At 42.1% G+C, this 21,188-nt stretch overlaps 1 protein-coding gene across 1 annotated transcript in view; it reads left to right on the forward strand.

Annotated features, from left to right (window-relative positions):
* The first annotated feature begins 1,885 nt into the window (after positions 1 to 1,885).
* Positions 1,886 to 21,188, forward strand: part of INO80 (INO80 complex ATPase subunit) — a 70,291-nt gene continuing 50,988 nt past the window's right edge. The window contains exons 1-9 of the mRNA XM_054067642.1: positions 1,886 to 2,023; positions 9,698 to 9,880; positions 10,709 to 10,875; positions 10,972 to 11,039; positions 12,510 to 12,671; positions 14,305 to 14,425; positions 15,889 to 16,103; positions 17,139 to 17,192; positions 18,764 to 18,967. Coding sequence (XP_053923617.1) covers positions 9,738 to 9,880; positions 10,709 to 10,875; positions 10,972 to 11,039; positions 12,510 to 12,671; positions 14,305 to 14,425; positions 15,889 to 16,103; positions 17,139 to 17,192; positions 18,764 to 18,967 — 1,134 coding nt within the window. The 5' untranslated portion in view covers positions 1,886 to 2,023; positions 9,698 to 9,737. The remainder of the gene's footprint in view (positions 2,024 to 9,697; positions 9,881 to 10,708; positions 10,876 to 10,971; positions 11,040 to 12,509; positions 12,672 to 14,304; positions 14,426 to 15,888; positions 16,104 to 17,138; positions 17,193 to 18,763; positions 18,968 to 21,188) is intronic.

Genomic DNA, 21,188 nt, shown 5'->3' on the forward strand with positions numbered 1-21,188 from the left:
GTCTCATTTCCTGATAATTGCAGTACATGCAGTGTGCTAGGGTGACATAGAGCTTAGTCATAAAGCACAATGTTCTCTGTGATCAGTGATCTGGATTAATGGTTTATGAGAATAAATGAATAAGTTTTGCTACAGCTGGTTTTTATAATTATCTCATCATAGAAACCTGTCTTGTATCAAGAGAGAATATGCAGACAATCTCCAGACACGGATGAATAACCTGAAAGAATAAACACTCTCTTAGAGCTGCAAGGTTTTATCGATATGCTTAGTTGTCTTGGAAGATGTAGCTGTTTTAGGTCAAGAGATAACCTGTCTTGGGATGCAAGAATTTATTCATATGCTTAATTGACATGTGAGATGTAGTTGTCTTGGGTCAAGAGATAATCCCAAGGGGGTCTCCAGACATGGTTGGATAACCTAAAAAAATAGAACATTCCTTGAGGTGGTTCTGCCCCTATATTCCTCTTGTGAGACCTCACCTAGAATATTGTGTCCAGTTCTGGAATCCTCAACATAAGGATATGGAGCTGTTGGAACGGGTCCAGAGGAGGGCTTCAAGGATGATCAGAGGGATGGAGCACCTCCCATAGGAGGCCAGGCTGAGAGAGTTGGGGTTGTTCATCCTGGAGAAGGCTCCAAGGAGACCTAATAGCTACCTTCCAGTACCTGAAGAGGCTACAAGAAAGCTGGGAAGGGACTGTTTACAAAGGCTTGTAGTGACAGGACTAGGGCCAATGGGTATAAACTGGAGAGGGGCAGTTTTAGGCTAGACATAAGGAGAAAATTCTTCAATATGAGGGTGGTGAGACACTGGCACAGGTTGCCCAAGGAAGCTGTGGTTGCCCCATCCCTGGAGGTGTTCAAGGCCAGGTTGGATGGGGCCTTTGGCAGCCTGAGTGAGTGGGAGGTGCCCCTGCCCATGGCAGGGGGGGTGGAACTGGATGATCTTTAAGGTCCCTTCAAACCCAAACCATTCCATGATTCTATGACTTACACAATTCTTTTTCTAAAACTAGTCTATATACCCACTGCTTCTGTAAGATCGGATGCCTTTAGAAAAGCATCTGATTCAGCGCTGAATTGTTAAATAAAAATATTGCTTTTGCCTCGAAGACTTTGTCCTTTTCACTATTCCACCAGTGAATCAGGCTCATTCGACGTATCGCCGCATATGCCCCCCGCCGGGACCGCATCGCCCGGCGGCCTCACGCTTCACTTTCGGGCCTGTTTTCTCATGCGCTCCCGTGACGCAGTTCTTCTTGCGCGACAGCGGGAACGCGGCAAAGCCCACGACTCCCATTCCCCCCCTTTTTGCCCCGGCTACCGTTAACCTCAACGAGGCCGAGATCGGGGTCACTTCCCACCCGGCTCGCAGGGGCCTCGTGCGGGAGCACCCCGCGCCCTTCCCTCCGCTCAAGGGCGACCGCGCGTAACATCCGGTTCGCCCCCCCCCTCTGCTGGTATCCCGCGCGAGCCCTTCCCACCTCGCGCGAGACTCGCTGCTGCCTCGCCCGGCCGCCGCGCCCGAGTCCCTTCGGCAATTTCCGTCACCGCCAGACCCTACCAATCGGCCGCGGGAGCGCATCGATGGGAGCGGGCCCGCCGCGGGTCGCGCGTGGTGCCGGCGCCCCCGGCGCGGGGTGCAAGGCTTCGGCGGCGGCGAAGAAAGCGGTGGCGGGGCGGCGGTGGCGCGGCGCGGGAGCAGGGCGGCGGGGAGCCGCGCAGGGCTCGATTGGTCGGGCCTGGCCATGGCGCCTCTCCTCCCCCCCGCCATGGCTCCCCGTGTCCCCGCTCCTCTCCTCTCAGTGAGCGAAAGTGGCCGCCGCCGCCGTCCCAGCGCCCGCAGCCGCCGCCTCCTCTTCAGCAGCAGCGCGGGCGCCATCTTGGCGAGGCAGGAGCCGACAGCGCCCCGCGGCAGGACACGGGCAGCGCCGGCCTCGCCGACACGCGCGGCGACAGGCCGGGTGCAGCGAGCGGGGGAGCGAGCCCGGGAGACCCCCCCCCCGGCCGCGCCCGTCGGGTGAGCCGCCGCGGCGACCGGGCGAGGGCGCGCCGGGACGGGGCCGCGGGGGGGAGTGGGGGGCGGCGGGGCAGGCCGCGACTTTACACCCCCGACGGCGAGCGGCGGCCGGGCCTCTTCTTAAAGGGACAGGGGCCTTCCCCGCCCTGGGCCTGCACGATGCGGCCCCGGTTCACCGGCGGGGGGGAGGGGGGGGCGCGCACGACACCCCTCTCTTCCCCCCCCGGGTGGATGTGGTGAGGGGGCGCGTTACCCGGGGGGGCGCATTGAGGGGGCGCGTGCGGGGGTTGGGGGGATAGCGGGGGTGAGAGGGCGCGTGAAGGGGGGGGGCGCTGCGCACCCGCGGGCGCACGTGAGGGCGGGGGCGCGTGCGCGGATTGGGGGGTGGGGGGGTGGGGGCGCCGGGGCGGGGCACGCGGGCAGCGGCGCCGCCGCGTGGTACCTCGGCCGGGCCCGGGCTCGCGGGGGTGGGGGAGGAGTGTGCAATCGCCGCCCGCCTCGGTGCCACCGGGCTGCGCCAGCCCAGCGGGCGGGGGCGGTGTCGTGCGGTCCGACGGCCGCCGCGCTGCGGGCGGAGAGGGGGAGTTTCCCTCTCGGCGGTGTCGTAGGCGATAACCGGCTCCGCTAGGCTGTTTCCTCCGTGGCGGGGGCGAAATGGCTTAAATATGGTGAAATGTCTTAGAATCATGGAACGGTTTGGGTTGGAAGGGACCTTAGAGATCATCCAGTTCCAACCCCCCCGCAACGGGCAGGGACATCTCCCACTAGCTCAGGCTGCCCAAGGCTCTGTCCAACCTGGCCCTGAACACCTCCAGGGATGGGGTATCCGCAGCTTCCCTGGGCAACCTGTGCCAGTGCCTCACCATTCTCATCGTGAAGGAATTCTTCCTTATGTCTAGTCTAAACCTTCCCCTCTCCAGTTAATACCCATTGCTGCTGGTACTACCGCTTGAGGTTCCTTTCTTAAGGACAAAGCTACCACCTGGATTTGTACAGCACATGCAATCCCCAAGTGTGACCCGCACTTGTGTTTTTATAATGAATGCTTGTCAGAAGTGATGTATTTGGGTTGTCGTTCCTTTAACGTGTGTATATAGGAGTAGGTTGTGCCATCCAGAGGCTGGTAGGACACTGGTGGAAGAGTATAAGGTAGAGAATTGTAGCTTCATCCTTTTCCCGGTTTTTAAGGATATTTCATTAGGGATTGTCTTTAAGGTTAATTCATTTCTAGTCCATCTCTTGCATGTATGTTGGTAAAATTGCTTAAAATTGTTCCTTCCTTTTCATGGTCTGGGGTGGAGGTAGTAAAAACCAAATGAAACTGGAACCATCCGTGCACTTCTCTCTGCACACACGAAATACGAGGAGTGAAGTAATGGCAATATCTGAGGGTAACAGCTGGTGCTGCTACGTAGTGCAGAGGGTATGGATGCATCATCAGCCATCTCCATAAATACCATTTACTGCTCCTTTGGGACAAGACGTGGTGCAATTGAACAATTAAATAGTTAGGTTTGAGTTTTTGCTAGTCATTTTTCTGATAATTTCAACGTGGAAGCAGGGCTGTGGCATGCCAACCTTTGATTTTGGTATGTTGTCAGGCATTTTGACATTCACTTACGTATATGATTCTGTTAATTTTTTTTTTCTCTTTTTTATTTTTGATAATAAATTAGGCCCTGTCGTGCCTGTTACTTCAGCAATAAGAAAATTCAGAGCTTGTGCCCCACTGGCTCTTCGCTGTATTTAGAAACAATTAAAAGATGAAAGAGAGACCAATGAAATTCTGTCTCAATCCTTGGAAAACAATATAAAACCTTACCACAAAAAGTGAAACAGCAAATGATTGCATGTAAAATAGTATCTAGTTTTAACTAGATTTGATTACTCAGAAAAAGCAATTAAAATGGCTTCTTTTTAATTTAAAACTTCAGTTTTATGTACATCTTTAGTGAAGAGTGAAGGCTTCAGGTTCTTATGAAATATCCTCCTATCTGCTTTTTTTTTAAAGCAATAATCACTTATGTATCAAAGTTACAGTTAAGACACTGCCATAAAAAATGACTATGTGGGAATTATAGTTTGCTCTGAGACCTGGCATCTCGTGTACTCTGAAAAATGATTGTCAGTGTAACTACACATTTACCGAAGCAAGCTAAAATGTGAGAGGGGAAAGAAGAGCGTGTAATGCTCCTCCAAGCAAAATACCCCTTCAGGCTTTTTTTATGCCACAACTGTCTGCATTAGAGATCATTTACTTCTAAAGGAATCTGACAGAAATATACCTAGCTGATATTGCTGGACTAATATAAGTTTTCACATAGATCTCGACTTCTGCCTGAATATGTATGTTTGTGTCAGGGGTTGTTCTGGAGATGTCACGACAAGAAATTCTTACAGTATTTAGCTCTTCTGATGAGAAGTTGTATGTCTCAACTGTAAATTTGTTCAAGAAAGAAAAGTATCTTGGATGGTTGTGTCAGTTTGGAATCCAATCTCTCTTATTGGTGTCAAAGTGCACAGCACAAAGAGACCATGCGTGGAAAATCCAGAAAACTATGATGATTGAGAAGGAACTAAAATAGCATAGAAGGTTGTATTCTTGCTCATAGTTCTTAATCATGCCTTATGGATAACACTTTCAAAGCTGTAAACAGGGATATGAGAGTTACATACTTTGCATGTGTGAACTGGGATTTCAGAGTTTTGTCCACTTGGATGTTTTTGTTAGTGTGCTTAAAGTGATTGGACAGAGGAGAGGTGAAACTCTGCTTTTGTGGGCTGAAATACTTGAATGAATGTGTGCCTACCTATCAGCCAATAACACTTCATATACGTTTACCTCGTCAGTTTGCCTTGCATTTGCCATAGGCTAAGCGGGGGCACTGCGGGGTAGCTGCTGCGTGGCAGCAGTGTAGTTATCAGTGTTTACTGTAGTGTTTGATGTGACTGTTATGTGTAGTGAAAAGAAAAAGTAATCCTCTGAGGGGCTTAACTGAGGTGTAGAGATGCCAGCAACTAAAGGGGGAAAAGAAAAAAGGAAGAAAAATGAGACTTCTGTTGGAAAAAGTTCTATTTCAAACAGCTGTACAAAACAAATGCATTCCATCTTCCAGCTAGGCACAAGTGCCATCTGTGGGACGCCTGCTTTAAGTTGAAATTGGTAGCAAAAACTTGTTGGACTTCATTCAGAAATAGCCAGTGGATATCTGTTTAAACTGGGAGAATTGATTTTTAAAGCCGCGCTGCTTCATGTGTTTGCTGTTGGGTTGTTGCAGGTCAGTGAGTATGAAACATAGAAACCTTGTTATAACTCTGACCTCCGAGGATGTCCTTGGAGGATTCTTCTCTGGTGCTGGGTGTTTACTTACTGACTAGATGTTGTAATGGGCAGGCTTGGAAAAAACAGTAACTGAAAAACTCCCACACCTACATTAACATTGAACTAAGCAATGTGATTTAAAACAGGGTAAGGAAGGCTTCTTCAGGGAGTTTAACTTATATCTTCAAAAAATGTATATGATTGTGAAGGTTATTTGTATGCAGTTGGTATATGTATATAGCTAAGATCCTGCTGGTGGTATTGTACTTGTGCCTTTAATCATTCAAAAGGCTGCATGATACAATTAAATGGTTTCAGTGTGAGCTTCTGATTAAGTAAAAATGTTAGAGGATTCAAAGTGCCAGCCAGGCAGTGAGGCAGCTATTTGTGTCGAAATGCTAGGTTTATTAACTGTTCTGAACAAACTCTAGAGGAGGTAAAGGAAAAAGGCAAGTAATTACTGAATTTGATGCTGAAACTTAATATAAAATAGGCTTGTATCACTAACAAAGTGATGGTGGCAGGAAGATTACTATAGCCTGCAGTTGTTCTACCACCTGTAATGCGAATATTTACCTAAAGGATAACATCAGTAATGAAAACATTTTGAAAATATATATTTCTGCAATCTTCCATAAACTGAGTGGGCAAAAGGATAGATTTGTTGTCAAAATGATGAAGAAAAGTGGAATGGTTGTCATCACTGTGTAAGTCCACTGAAGCAATGTCTTGTTGATGTCCTGAACACTGTTATGTACTGTAGTGTGTCTCTCGCTTCTTCCCACCTTCTCTCCCATCAGTATTCAAGCCAGTTTTTGCCATTGGGAATCCTTGTTTCTTAAAACCTAGAATGGGAACAAAAGAGCAGAGAATAAAGAAGTATCTATCAATTAGCTTCCCAGATTATTACTTTGATCTGCAGAGAAGTGTTGTGTGAAAAGGCTGAATTCAGTGGCTGAGCTGTTCTCTATTCAGTATGCCTGTGTAACACTTACTATTTGTTTTGGGTGTTGTTAATACATTTAAGAATATTGTTAAGCTCTCCTGTGTTTATTTGTTTATTCGGTAGGCTTTGAGGACAAGAGTAATTAACTTTGTATGTACAGGAGCCTCTTGGGACAGTTCAAATAGGAAACCGAGCGCTTGTTTTTGAAGGGTGAAATGTAGAGAACTGATAACTATGTCAGCACAAGGAGGACTTTATTAAATGAAGAGATGTAAGGTTTCCTGACCTAGGAAGTAATAATTAAGAACATAGGTATCTGAAAAAAAGTATGGATGAGACAGGTATTTAGTATGTATACATGCTTAACATACTGTACACAACAAGGGGATTAATGTGTTAATAAAATATGGAATGAAATCTGCTCTTTGCAGTTATTGCAGCCAGAGGGTGCTGTCACTTGCTTTTGTGTTTTTTGGAGTACTCTGTGCAGCAGCAATGAGCCACTCCTGAGAAAATATCTTAGTTTTCTAATTACTAAACACATTTGATAGCATCTGCTTATCATTGAGTCATTTATAGCTTACAAGGAAAGACATAGTAGACAACCCAGCAGAAGTCTAAGCTGTGTGAGCGTGGAGCCAGTGTGCACCATTGCCTGTGGGGGGAGGCACACTGATCTAGGCTGGTGGATCCACTTAGACCAGCGCTTAGGCAAGTGCAGCTGGGCAGCTGGAAAGGCATCCAGTTACTCATTTTCAATCAGGAATATGACTGCGTCTGTTTTGCCTCTGGCCTATTTGCTGTCCTACAACTAAAAACTTGACCTCAAATCTATCTGCATTCTTTCCCTTTGTTTAGCTGTTAGGGTTATATAGTTCTGTGAAGGCAAAGCTCACTGGGGTGCAAAAGAGTTTGGCTCATCAGCTTGCTTGGAGACGGTGAATCCAATGGAAGTCCTGTGTGCTTTGTGCCCCTTGGAGCACCTTTCTTTCCCACGGTGCCTCAAGGACAGGCAGTGCTACCCAGTGTTGAATTTTGAGAAGGAGGTTTTCTGCAGAGGGCAGACAGATGGCTAGAAGATGCTTTGTTCTGAGCAAAATCACTGGACAATGGTTGCATATGACATTTTGGCTGGGAAAGTAAAATAGTGACATGTTTACATATCAGGTGCTGTTGTTGACTGGTACACCATCCCTGGAGGTATTTAAAAGATGTGTAGATGTGGTACTTAGTGACATGGTTTAGTGGTGGACTTGGCAGTGTTATGTTACAGCTGGACTTGATGTCCATGCAGGTTGGAATTTCAAGGCCTTTTCCAGCCTAAGCGATTCTGTGATTTTGAAATGGAGTGATAGAAGGGATCACTGTACTTTTTCTGATATGATACTAGGGATTGAATCTTGCTCCTATAATGTATACTATTTTTATTGGTCATCTGAAAGAAAACCACTTTCACCTCCTTGGGGTCTACTTCTATCTCTCCTTGAATGATTTCTTCCATGAGAGACACAAATTTCATGTTTCTTCTTGTTTTTTGTTTGTTGTTGTTTTCTTTTTTTAAGCTGTTCCTTTTCTTCACAGCCATGTCTCTTGGAAGATAGTTTTTTATTTTAGGATGGGTTTTATTTTGGGAGGTGGCTGTTAAGCAGTGTGGCACGTAGATTACAGGTTCTTGTAAAACATGAAGCTAATAGCCTTATGGGGAATGCTTTCAGGTTCTTTGTTCTGTCCATTACCCTTGGCTGCAAATGAATATTTGGTAACAGAGGTCAGTCTTCCATTGCTGTTGGGTGTATGAAGATCTAACATGCAGAAAGCTGAACCTAGATAGCTTTGGTCTAAAAATAATTTTTAAATGAGGGCTGTTATCCCATCTAACAATTTCTGGCACACTGTTTTTTATTCTCTATGCATAGAGATGTTAACTCAAGACTGAGTGTTTGTTAAGAGATAGTAAAGTTTGCTCTTGTTCAGTTCCAAGAGGGTAATCACTTGTCACAGTTCCTCATTACTTTGAAAGTCCTCAATCTGGCCTGTAATTTTTGAGGATAAAAGACATGGAAAAAGTCAGATGCTGGTTTTCGGACTGTATGCGTGAAGAGAGAACAATTTAGACCAGATACTGAGTCTGTGTTTTCACTTATATAAGCCTAAAACAACTTAGTCATTAACAATTTAGTAATTGAACAAATATAAAATGTTTTGCAGTAAATCGATGTGAAGTTTGCTTCACGATTTGTAATATTTTTAAGAAGTTACAGAAACAAGAAGAACCTTTGAGAAAAACAGTCTAAGTCTTGTCAAAAGCTGGTTGTATTTTTGTCCTCACCAGAAACACAGGCTTAAGGCATTTATTTATTAGCAAATGTTATCATATTTAGGGTGTTGACAGCATTTTTGAAAAACAAAATTCCAATTGTAAGAGCTATTGCTGTAATAGTTGTTAAGACATCTTTTGTAGTTGAAGGAAAATAAAACTGCAACAATAAAGTGTTTTGATAGTTTTATTTTTAAAGTATGTAATATGAAAATGCTGTGGGGGGATGTGTTTGGATATCTTTTAGGAATCTAAAATCCTGAGAACAAAAAATGAAAATTAGGCAGGCTACTTTTACCTTTAAAAAAAAATCATAAAGCCAGAATGTGCTCTAAATTTGTAAATATAAAGTATGTAATAAACTGCTAATTCTGTGTTACTTATTCTTCAATAACAATAACAGTTGAATTTTAGCATGAAAGTTTTTTTGTCAAGTACTTGTAGCATGTTTGTGAACAGGTAACAGTGATGTTCTGAGTGCTGGAAGGCTGGCATTGCTGTAAAGCAAAGGAAAAGTCTTATAAGTGTTCTGTAGGCTACAGCTGAGAACTGAATGGTAAAACCACCAGCCAGAACAGTATTTTCAGTACTTTTTGAAGTAAGCTTATATCTATAGTTCAACTAAAGAATAATAATTTGATTGCATTCATTAGACTTTCACGGCACAGGGCTGCCCTCTGAACAGTTAAACATGGTATCTTTAATAGTGATGAAAGTTTACGTTGGATGTTCAAGGACTGGCTTCATTATGTTTTGCGTTTCTCCATCACCATTTGGATTATTGTGCTAGGTCAGTGCAGTTCTCGTTCCTAACGAACAGTATCCATGAAGCCATAAAAGACAAAACTGAGAATCTAGGTTTTGGCTGTGGTAACATTGTGGAAAGTTTAGTGTGATTTGCGCTTTTTTTTTTTGGTTTTTTTTTTTTTTGTTCAATATACCTGCTAACAGCAGCCTAAGCTTTTTGCCCAGAACTACCTGGTTTATGTGATCAGAACTATTAGCATTTGGTGTAGTGTGTGGTGGGTTGGCTGCTCACCGAGTTGGGTCCTTTCAGAAGTGGTGGTGACTGTTGTTTCTTCTTAACAGCTGTGTGTTCAGAGGCACCTGTGCATGAGAAGTTTGTTCTATGGCCTCGGAGCTGGGTGCTAGGGAGGATGGCAGCTGCTCAGAGCTGGCAAAACCCCTTTATCTGCAGTATCTGGAGAAAGCGCTGCGATTGGATCAGTTTTTACGACAGACTTCTGCCATCTTTAACAGAAGTATATCCAGGTACCAAAATCTTTTCCATTGGGAATACCAAGGAAAGACAAGCATTCTTGCTATATTCTTCCTAGGCAACACCGTATTAAGGGTTTTGTGGTGACTTGTTTGCTATAAACTGTTCTCCTTTGAAGATTTTGTACTGTGTTTCTATTAGCTCATGCTAGTAGTTCAGGATGTTGCCAGCTCACATATGAATTAGCCTGGCGTTTTAAAACTCTTTTTCACAGTTAAGTGGCCAAAACTTTCTTTGTTTGCAGAAAGTCCAAGCACTAAGCTGATTTTTCAGGGAGATGGGGCTGTAGCCATAAGTGAAATAGAAAGGCTATCATCAGATGCAGATTTTTTGTAAATTGTAGCAGTGAGGAGTCATCAAGATACCTTTCTGTCCCAAAACAATTTACGTTTAATTTCATCAATGTTTTGGAACTGTAGAGTTACAGAACTGGTAACTCTATGAGTAACAACAGATGTATATACGTGGATGTAGTAGGATCCACACAAGGAGGGTAAAGCTATGCTTCTTGTATTTCTCTTGTATACAGTAGTACTGAGGACAACAACGCTGTGCTTTGGTTTGAATTGATGTAGTTCCTTGCTAGTTAAATACTGAAGGTCCAGGTTGATAGCATAGCCTGCCTGGTCTGATGATTAACTACTGCTGAGAGGCTAATGGGAAATTATTAACAGCAACATTTCTGATCTGTAAAATTACATCTGAAGCTGTCTCAATTCTCAAACCTTTAGACAAATGGCCATATTTAGGAAAATTGTATGAGTATCTCCTCTTTTGAATATTTTCCTTTCCTTGTCACTGTATTATGTATGTTCTTGCAGCGATGAAAGCGAAGATGGATTGGATGACAATCCTTTGCTGCCTCAGTCTGGGGATCCCCTGATGCAAGTTAAGGAAGAGCCTCCAAACTCTTTGCTGGGGGAGTCTTCTGGAGCTGGGAATTCTGGGGTGCTGAACACACATTCCCTGAATGGAGTACTGCAGCCAGGTAGGCGTTTGCTAGGTTTAATCTCTGCTTTCTTTGGGATAAACTGGGAAAAGCATTATTTCTTAAGAACTTTATTTTTATTTTTTTGCTAAACAGAACCAAAGTCTGAAAAGGGGAGCTTGTATAACTTTTCCAAACTGAAGAAAAGCAGAAAGTGGCTGAAGGTAAGAATGTTGGGAAGAAATACAGCTGTTGTGAAATCTGTGAATAGAGTCCAGTCAACACTGTGTAGACAGTGATGATTGATTCCATCTTGTCATCTGACATAGATCATGGTGTAGAAACATGTAAGCAAGCAGAGGGCAACAAAAAAAGTTGAGTGCTAGGCAGAGCATTATTACAAATAGTTTGCAAATGGAGTAAGTTTACAGAAAGTTTATTCTCATCTCAGTAGACCATTTAATTTTACTTTACATTTACTACTCAGAGCTCAGAAAGCTAGACTAATGTGTTGTAAGTGCTACCCTAAATCACGTGGTGCAATTTAATTGATATATCACACTGAGAAAGAGGCATAAGTTGATATAGAGATGTGGTAATAGCTTGTGAGGCTGAAAAGAGTGCTCCGAATTAATTCTTTGGTCTTGTTCTATATTGACTGGCACTATTTTATTTATTTATTATTTTGAGGTAACTAGAGCTAGTCTCCCCTGCTAAGAAGAAAGTAATGAAGAAAGTAATGGGGAGGTTGGTTTGGGTTTGCTTTTACATTTAGAAAAAACACTTAGCAAAGCCAAAAGTATTTTCTGCAAAGGCTTCCTGTCTTGGAAATGGAGAGGAAGAAGGGTATGTGACAGCCAATAATGAATATTGTATTAGACTTCAGGTAGAGCAAAATAGAATTACAGTCTATGTATGTAGATTTAGGGCTTTCATTTTAATCATGTAGCAAAATGGATAGTAGGCATTTAAATTTTGGTCAGCAGCAGCATTTTAATTAAATTTTACAGTAAATATACATTCAGAAACTTTAAGTAATTTCAGTAAACTGTCCAGATTAAAATGAGCTGTTGTGAAGTATATTACATGGACATTTGGGACTTGGCTGAAAATTTGTGTCTAAGTTGAACTCAGTACAAGATCCAAATGAGGATGGAAGGAGAGAGTGGAATGGTGGCTTTATGCCATCTTTGCATTTTCGTTGTAATGTAGTCTTCTCTTGTTAGCAAAAACGAGTTGCCAAGAGGTCAGGCAAGAGTCAAGCCTGCTGCCAGTCATGCAGGTGGAAGTGGTAGAACAGCAGGACAAACTACAAATGGGGGTAGGAATGTAACTGCAACCATGCATCACAAAATGCCCCTACTAGTGTCCTGGACTCTCTCACTGCTGCTTTTCTGAGACCATAAACAGACAAAGTGGATTCTAAAATGACTTAATTATCACCAAACTTAACAGAAAACTACTTCATGAATCAGAAAATGTGTATTGCATTCACTGCTATATAGTACCGTATCTCAGAATACTGTTTTTCATTTAGGCATTTCAGATGGAAGGCAGTAGTAAATGCTAAGTATTGCTGTTGGGCCAGACCTGCAGCTCTTTATCAGATAAAGGCTCAAGAGAGCTTTGTGTAAGTAAACAGTTCAGTGTAGGGACTTGTGATTGTTAAATTATTTTCCATTTATTCCTACTAGAGTATCCTTCTGAGCGATGACTCCAGTGACACGGATTCACCAAGTGATGAGGACGGAGAGGATGAAGAAGAATTTTCTCTTTCAAGGGAGGAACTTCACAATATGTTGCGATTACACAAATATAAGAAACTGCATCAAAGCAAATATAGCAAAGACAAAGAGGTAAAAATACAGAATTTTTACATTGCCTTGATTTTTATTTTCCTTTAACTGCATTAATTTAACTGCTTTTAGATTTTTATTAAAAACCATAATACTTTGTGGACTTTAAAGTATCCTTTTGTTTGGTAGACTAGAACAATTTAACATCATTTTCAGACAAGGGTTATTTTAATTAATTACATACAGACTGAAAAGCTGTTGATGCCTTATGCTGAGAATTTTTCAATAATTTATGTAGCTATTACTGGCACATGCGTTATATATAGCTTCCCCAACACTCTGTCCCAGTCACTAGAGCAAATACAGGCTGCTAGAATGCAAGAGTTGGATAATAATACATGAAAATTGAGGTGCTGTGGGTTAAATTCTAATGCAGATAGTAGCTACTATTCAGGACTAAAATTCTATATTTAAACTTAAAGTAGTGTACTTGCATCATCATTGAGTGATGAGTAGTAAGCTGATGTTTACCTTCTTGAAAGGGAGTTCCTAAGTTTTTTCCTTACTTCTTGGTGGTTTTACTCGAGTTTCTTTTTTTTTTTTATTTCATACCTTTCTGTTTTAATTTGGATTTTCTTCTCAGATTGTCCTTTTTTCCCTTCTTATAGAAAAATAGACTGCCACATTTCAAAATTTTTCTTAATACTAGGCCAAATTCTATGACTGTTTTGATTCTAAAATTTCTTCAAATTATAAGGCCTTTTGCAGAAATCATTTTTGTTGCTGTTTGAATTGCACTGGAAGGTAGTCTCAGATGAAGGAGGTCATCCTGTTCTGCTATCAGAGGATGTGTCTGAAATTAAAATCTTGTTTCATATTCTTTTGAAATTTCTAATACTGAAGAGTGGAGAAATATTTTCCCACCAGGGTCTTTGTCTCTATTTACTTCTTTCCCTTGTTTACTTTTATGTTACAAACCAAGATTGTGTTAGCTAACACATATTTGCATAACCACACACATTCATACACCATATTTTTACACAGGTCGTAACTTTTGTTAGATTTTATACAATTAACTTAATAGTATGCTTAGGTTTAAAGTAGTTATTTTTTGACCCATGCTGTCTTTAATTTGCCTGTTTATACATAACCTGTGTAAAGTTCTTTTAATATTTTACTTCAATAATGCTTGGAATATAGTGACTTTTTTGATAATTTGGAAGAAAACTGCTGAGACAGCTGTATTTTTACTTGACAAGCTGAATATTCAAGTTATTTGTCCTTGTGGAAGTCTTTTAAATGACTTTCATCTAATCCCATCCTTTGGAGTGGTAAAGTAGAACACATGTAATTTGGGAATGCAAGCAAAACAAATAGGAGGTCCATGATTGGACCGCTTCATGTAATGTGCTGTCTTGCTGGGCAGCACCTGTATGGAAAAGATAGAGGAGTACCTGCTCCTCCCCTCTTTCTTGACTGGGTGTGCTTGGCTCCCTGTGTAGAATTTGAAGGCCACCTCTGGGAGCAGAGATTTCACTCTGGACACTGTATGATCCTTGATAACAATGCTAAATATGGGCAAGTGCATGTTTTCTGATCTCTTATTTACAGGCAGGTTCTGAACTTGCTTGCCTGCTATCTGCTATCTGCTGTATCTGTTTTCCATTGCTGTGCTCATTTACATCCACTTCAGTTGCAGCAATATCAGTACTATAGTACAGGACTGCTGTCTACATATGATCCTTACTACGAGCAGCAGCGCCACCTGCTAGGGCCCAAGAAAAAGAAGTTCAAAGAAGAGAAAAAATTAAAAGGTAAAGTTATTGACCTTGTGTTTTTCAATGGCTGCTGTGATTAAATTTGTTTCCTATGCTACATCCTTTGAATAAACATAAATATTCAAACTTCGGGTTTTGCATGGAAGTAATTCTGTCAGAGAAAAAAAATATCAGAAAATGCTGTGCTTCATCTTTGGCCCTTTAGAAAGCTAGAGTGAAACAAAGGAGTGTGAATTTAGAGTTTGTGAGTTGAGATTTTCCTTATGGACCTCTGAATTCAGAGCAAAGGAGTTATGCAATCTGTACATTGTAGCTTTATTGTTTTCTTCAGAATCCATATGTACTGTTGTGTATCATGGTCCATTTACTCAGAGTTTTTTGAAAACATTATAGTCCCTTGAAAAATGTAAGAACTTATCCAGCACCTGGTACAGCTGTTCCAGAGTATGTAATTCTAGTGAATGATGATGTGGAGTGAGATTGTTTTCTGCAAGTTAGAGGGAACTGGGAATTGTTGTCTAATGTGAGTTAAATTAGAATTGCTTCTATAATCTCTCAGCTGAAGTTTCTCAGATACATGTTTGCTAGGAAGTACGATTTTCTTTCTTGACTGGTTTGGCAGCATCTGTACATCTGTAAGGAAGCAGGAAGAGCAGTCTGTGAATGGTCAGTGTAAGGTGAATTCTCTCTAGTGCGAGTACTTAATTTTGAGCTGTGTTTTAAGAGTTGCTTTGGGCTTCCTTCCTGCCCTCCTGCAAGTCCCTTTAACTCTGTATTTTTTTTCTCCGCTAATCTCACAGCAGTATGATTTTACATACTCACATAATATTTTTAGTGTCCAATAGGACTATCAGTTTCCTCTGAAAGCTGGGATCTGTAATACATGATAACGCACCAGTCTTTTTCAACTGCTGAGAAATTTGGTTTGAGACTTACCCTACCAAATGCTAATGTTGTTACCCTTAGGAGTTTTACCTTTACACATCTTCAGGTAAAATTTTTACATTGCACTGGGTCCCAGGCATTTCCTTATAAGGAAACTTGTAAGGCATGTTTCCCTGGGTAGAAAAATTGCATTTCACTGCTCTTATTTATTAAAAAGGTAATTCTTTCAATTATAAAGTGATGAGGAAGTATCTGATGGATACTTCACTGGAACATGCTGCCCAGGGAGGTGGTTGAGTCACCTTCCCTGGAGGTGTTTAAGGGACGAATGGACAAGGTGCTGAGGGGCATGGTTTAGGGATTGTTAGGAATGGTTGGGCTTGATGACCCAGTGGGTCCCTTCCAACCTAGTGATTCTATGATTCTATGGTTTTGTGATTCTATGATATGATAAATGGATGGTACCAGAATTCGCAAATGTGGATAAGTTTGGCTTATTTGTTGGTTCCACACATCAGTTGACTAGGATAATTTACTCAGGAAAGTTACCTGCCTGAATGTATCCCAAGAATAGAAAAAGACGTAGATTTTTATGATAATTCTTTACTGTGCAGGCAAGTTGAAAAAAGTAAAGAAAAAGAGGAGGCGGGAAGAAGAGCACTCTTCAGAGGAGTCACCACGACACCACCATCACCAGACCAAAGTTTTTGCCAAGTTTTCTCAAGATACACCACCACCTGGGCCCAAGAAAAAGCATATGAGTATTGAGCAACTTAATGCACGTCGGCGGAAAGTGTGGCTTAGCATTGTTAAAAAAGAGTTGCCAAAGGTGAGCTTGGCTAATGGCACTAGATCAGTGGTGACGGCAAAAAAGTGAAATAGAAAATAAACTTAGTGGGGATTGACACTTGGAAAAACAGACTGCAGTAAGACCTGATTTTTGTGATGATCATTAGTGACCAAGCTGATATTCTGTAATCCGTAAGCAAAGCATAGTTTGAATTTCTTACCAGTAGTGATACCAAAGTGGATCACGTGTGCTTTGCCACTACTTTCGTTTGGCTGTCCAACCCTTTTCTAGGAACAGTACAGTAAACAACAAGAATCTACAGTATAGCAGTGTAGAGCAAACCAATGGCTAGTTTTACATACAGTTCAGGAAAAGAGCGTCTTGATCATTGTAGCCTGTTTGGGTTTTGAAATCTAGGGAAAAGGGTTTCTATCATTTGCAGGATGGGCTTCAGTCACACTTGAAATGGAAAGCTGCGTTCACTGTCGCTAGTTTCGTGAGGTGTTTCTTAGGTGGTCAGTGTTGACCTTGCAACCTGGTCTTTGGAGCTCGCAGTTAACAGACTGAATTCTAGCAATGTGAGTGATGGCTATAGCATCCTTTGAGAACTTAGAAGCCGGGCAAAGGATATCTGCAGTGTGGTAGACTTTAGTTTTTCAAATGACTTATTTTGATCACATGAAGAACATAGGCTACATTAATGCTTAACATCCTTGGGAAACTGGGAATTTTTGTAGTTTGCTTCAGTAATTATGGTGGACTAAGAGAACCTTGGTTTGCAATAGTAGTCATTAAAGAAACAGTCCTGAAAAAGGAGGGGTTTTACATGCTTCCTTCAGGAGTTGAAATACATTTATTTATACCTTCAATAATTAAGGATGAAATTTTATTATTAAATTAATAATTAATTAAAATTAAGTGTTTCAGTCAAAACAAAAGGTACTTATGGTACCTGTACCCAGTTAATCAGTGGTGTGCATGGCTGAGATTGGCACTCAATTCTGAATAGGGATCTTTTAAAATACTATGAAGTTGTTACCCTTTAACTAATTTCAAGATGGTATTCTTTTATAGGCATACAAACAAAAAGCCTCAGCCCGCAACCTTTTCCTAACCAACAGTAAAAAGGTAAGTTGTTGAGTTTTATACTGTACGTGTGCTGGATATAATAAGCAAACTGTAACCTCTTTATGTTTCTTCTCTTTCTTATAATACTGACTGTACTAGCAGGGAAGTATAGGAGTATAGAAGTAATTTGTCATTTAATGGCTTTTAATTTTTTAGCTGTGTCATTTTGGCATATTTCATAAGCAACAGATGAAATAAGCAACATGAATTTATGAGGTCTTTTTGGCTTTCATAAGATTTAGTTTGTACATTTTTAATTTACTGATCTTTGATACAATAAATAAATGATTTTGGTACACTTTGTTGGCTTTTGAACTGCCCATCTATCCACCAGCTAGAAATCGCTGGTTTAAGCATTCTTTCTTAAATCAAAGGGCCTCTTGGAATATTAAATGTGTTAATTTACATAAGTGTATGTTGGATATGAGATTAAAAATAGAAAATTTTTGTGCTTAAGTGATTGCAAAATTATTTTATTGCCTCATCAGAGCATTCTCCAAGAAATGTCATAGTTTCTACCTAGAAGGTTTTACTTTAAGAACACTTGGTAATGTCTTTCTGTGCGTTTTTCAAGTGTTATGTTCAAGTATCTGATTAATTTTTATGGCTAATGAAAAGGTAATCAAGTATATGGCTGAGAGACTGATATCAGAGATATGTTGATGCAGGAATTTTTCCAATCTATATGTAGATCGTCAAGCAAGGGGGCATCTTCTTTGTAAGAGATGCAGTGAACAGGACCTGCATGTATATACTTAAGAAACTTTGCAGTGAGTGGGTTCTTTGCAGTGGTCCTCCTTAGCTAGCAGAGACTGGATTTCTTAGCAATGTCTGGGCAAATAGCCTGCAGTCACTGTATTTGTAAGTATCAAAAATCACATTTTAACAAGTGAATGATGCAGCAGACTTACACATTTTGAAATTCCACTTTTTCCCTTTGTTTTCATTTTGTTTGATCGTTCAAAATCTGTGTGTTAGAATTGTTGATGTACAGATTTTAGTGGAGGAAAAAAAGCCTGTTATAAACATCAAACCCAGCAATTTTGACCATTCTGACAATGGCATTAATTTATTTATCCTAGAACAAAAAATTACATTGTATTATGCTTCTTCATGAAATGGTAGGAAAAGTATAGGACGCTCCCCCACTTTTCAGTATATTAAGATGTGAATGGGATTGTGCTCCACCAACACTGCTATTGCAGCAGCCTTATTGAAACAGTGAGAAAAGAACTGCAGAAAAGTGTCTAGAATAGGTGGGTCAGAGTTGCAGGCAGACCTTGAACTCTCATCTCCTGAGTCCCTTTCAAACACACACAGACTGATCCTTTAAGTAGCATGCCATGCTGAAGCTGTCTTCAGATTTTGTCTTCTCCACCATCTGGTGGGGTTTTTGGAAGTTCACATTCACTTGTCCCATTTCAAAAACATTGCTGCTAAGTAAAGCTTTGCAGCTTTTTCTCTTCTGAAGGATCAAACTAGGTTAAAATTGAATTTGAAGTTGTTTCTTGCTGACTTTCTTTAAGACCTGCCCATTTTACCGCTGTTTCCAAATCCTTATTTCTCTGTAGCTTGCCCATCAGTGCATGAGGGAGGTACGCCGAGCTGCCCTCCAGGCCCAGAAAAACTGTAAGGAAACTCTACCACGGGCACGTCGTCTTACCAAGGAGATGCTTCTCTATTGGAAAAAGTATGAAAAGGTGGAAAAAGAACATCGCAAACGAGCTGAGAAAGAGGCTCTGGAGCAACGCAAGCTGGATGAGGAGATGAGAGAGGTATAGTAAAAACACAGATTGCTGGTAATTAATTAATTTGTTGCGGAAACACAGAAGTGACCAGATATTTTGAGTTTCTAAATCCAAGCAATGAAATTCAGTTATTTCATCTGTTTCAGCGGTATTCAACGTATTTCTTTTACTATCTTAAAACTCTTTATATAATTCTTCTAATTATATTCACCTCTTCTTCTAGAGGTGATAAAATAAAACTTTCAACTATGTAAAATACTTACAAGTGAGTGAAATGGAGGAAGGAATTAGACAAGCCATGCGTGTCTCTCAGACATACCTGATTCAGTGTTGGTAAAGACTGACCTTTTGTGATGGTTTGGGCATCGTTGTAGGTTCAGAAGGACTTTAAAGATCTTCCAGTTCTAACCCCCCTGCCATGGGCAGAGACTTTCCACTAGATCAGGCTGCCCAAGTCACCATCCAACCTGGCCTTGAACACCTCCAGGGATGAGGCAGCCACAACTTCGCTGGGCAACCTGTGCCACTGTCTCACCACTCTCATGGTGAAGAAATTCTTCCCAATGTCTAATCTAAATCTGCCCCTCTCCAGTTTGTCCCTATTCCCCCTCATCCTATCACCACAAGCCTTTGTGAATAGCCCCTCTCCAGCTTTCCTCTAGGCCCCCTTCAGGTCCTGGAAGGTCGCTATAAGATCTCCTCTGAGCCTTCTCGTCTCCAGGCTGAACAAGCCCAACTGTCTCAGCCTGTCCTCATAGGGAATGTGCTCCAGCCCTCTGATCATCTTTGTAGCCCTGCTCTGGACCCATTCCAACAGCTCCATATCCTTCTTATTCCAGAGATTCCAGATTCTTAATCCAGAGGATTCCAGAACTGGACACAATAGTCCAGATGAGGTTTCACAAGAGAGGACTAGAAGGGCAGAATCCCCTCCCTTGCCCTGCTGGCCACGCTTCTTTTGATGCAGCCCAGAATACAGTTGGCCTTCTGGGCTGTAAGCACACACTGGTGGCTCATGTCGAGCTTCTCATCGACCAGCACCCCCAGGTCCTTCTCTGCAGGGCTGCTCTCAAGCACATCATCCCCCATCCCTATTGAAATCAGGGATTGCCCCAACCCAGGTGCAGGACCTTACACTTGGCCTTGTTGAACCTCATGGGGTTCTTACAGGCCCACTTCTCCAGCCTGTCCAGGTCCCTCTGGATGACATCCCATCCTTCTGGTGTGGCAACTACACCACTCAGCTTGATGTCATCTGCAAACTTGCTGAGGATGCACTCAAATCTTGCTGTCAATATCATTGATGAAGATATTAAACTGCACTGGTGCCTGTGTGGACCCCTGAGGGACACCACTTGTCATGGATCTCCACCTGGACTTTGAACCATTGACCACTGCTCTCTAAATATGACCATCAAACCAGTTCCACCAAACTATCCACCCATCAGATCCATATCTTTCCAATTTAGACGGAAGAATGTTGTGGGGGACCATGTCAAAGGCTTCACAGAAGTCCAGATAGATCACATCCGTTGGTTTACCTGTGTCCACTGCTGTGGTTACCTCATCATAGAAAGCCACCAAGTTGGTCAGACAGGACTTGCCCGTGGTGAAGCCATGCTGGCTGCCATTAATCACCTCCCTGTCCTCCATGTGCTTTAGCATAGCTTCTAGGAGGATCTGTTCCATGATGTTCCCAGGCACAGTGGTGAGGCTGACAGGTCAGTAGCTCTCAGGTTCATCTTTTCTACTCTTTTTAAAGATGGGGACAATGTTACCCTTCTTCCAGTCACCAGGGACTTCTCCTGAGTGCCATGACTTTTCAAATATCATGGAGAGTGGCTTGGCAGCCACATCTGCCAATCCCCTCAGGACTCTGGGATGCATCTCATCAGGTCCCACAGACATATACGTTCAAGTTGCTCAGGTGTTCGCAAACCTGATCCTCCTCTACTGTGGGAAGGAGTCTACCCCCTTGGTCACCGTCTTGCTGTCCCATGACCCAGGAGGGACGAGGAGAGCAGTTATTGGCAAAGACTGAGGCAAAAAAGTTAAGTACTTCAGCCTTCTCATCTGTTGATACAACCTCCATTTCCAACCATCAGTAGGGGTACATTCTCTTTGATCTTCCTCTTGTGATTGATGTACCTGTAAAATCCCTTCTTGTTAGTCTTTACTTCCCTTGCCAAGTTCAGCTCCATCCGCACCTTGGCCTTCCTGACTTGATCCCTACACAGCCAGGCAGCGT

The sequence above is a fragment of the Cuculus canorus genome, chromosome 5, assembly GCF_017976375.1.
Source record: "Cuculus canorus isolate bCucCan1 chromosome 5, bCucCan1.pri, whole genome shotgun sequence".
Taxonomy (NCBI): domain Eukaryota; kingdom Metazoa; phylum Chordata; class Aves; order Cuculiformes; family Cuculidae; genus Cuculus; species Cuculus canorus.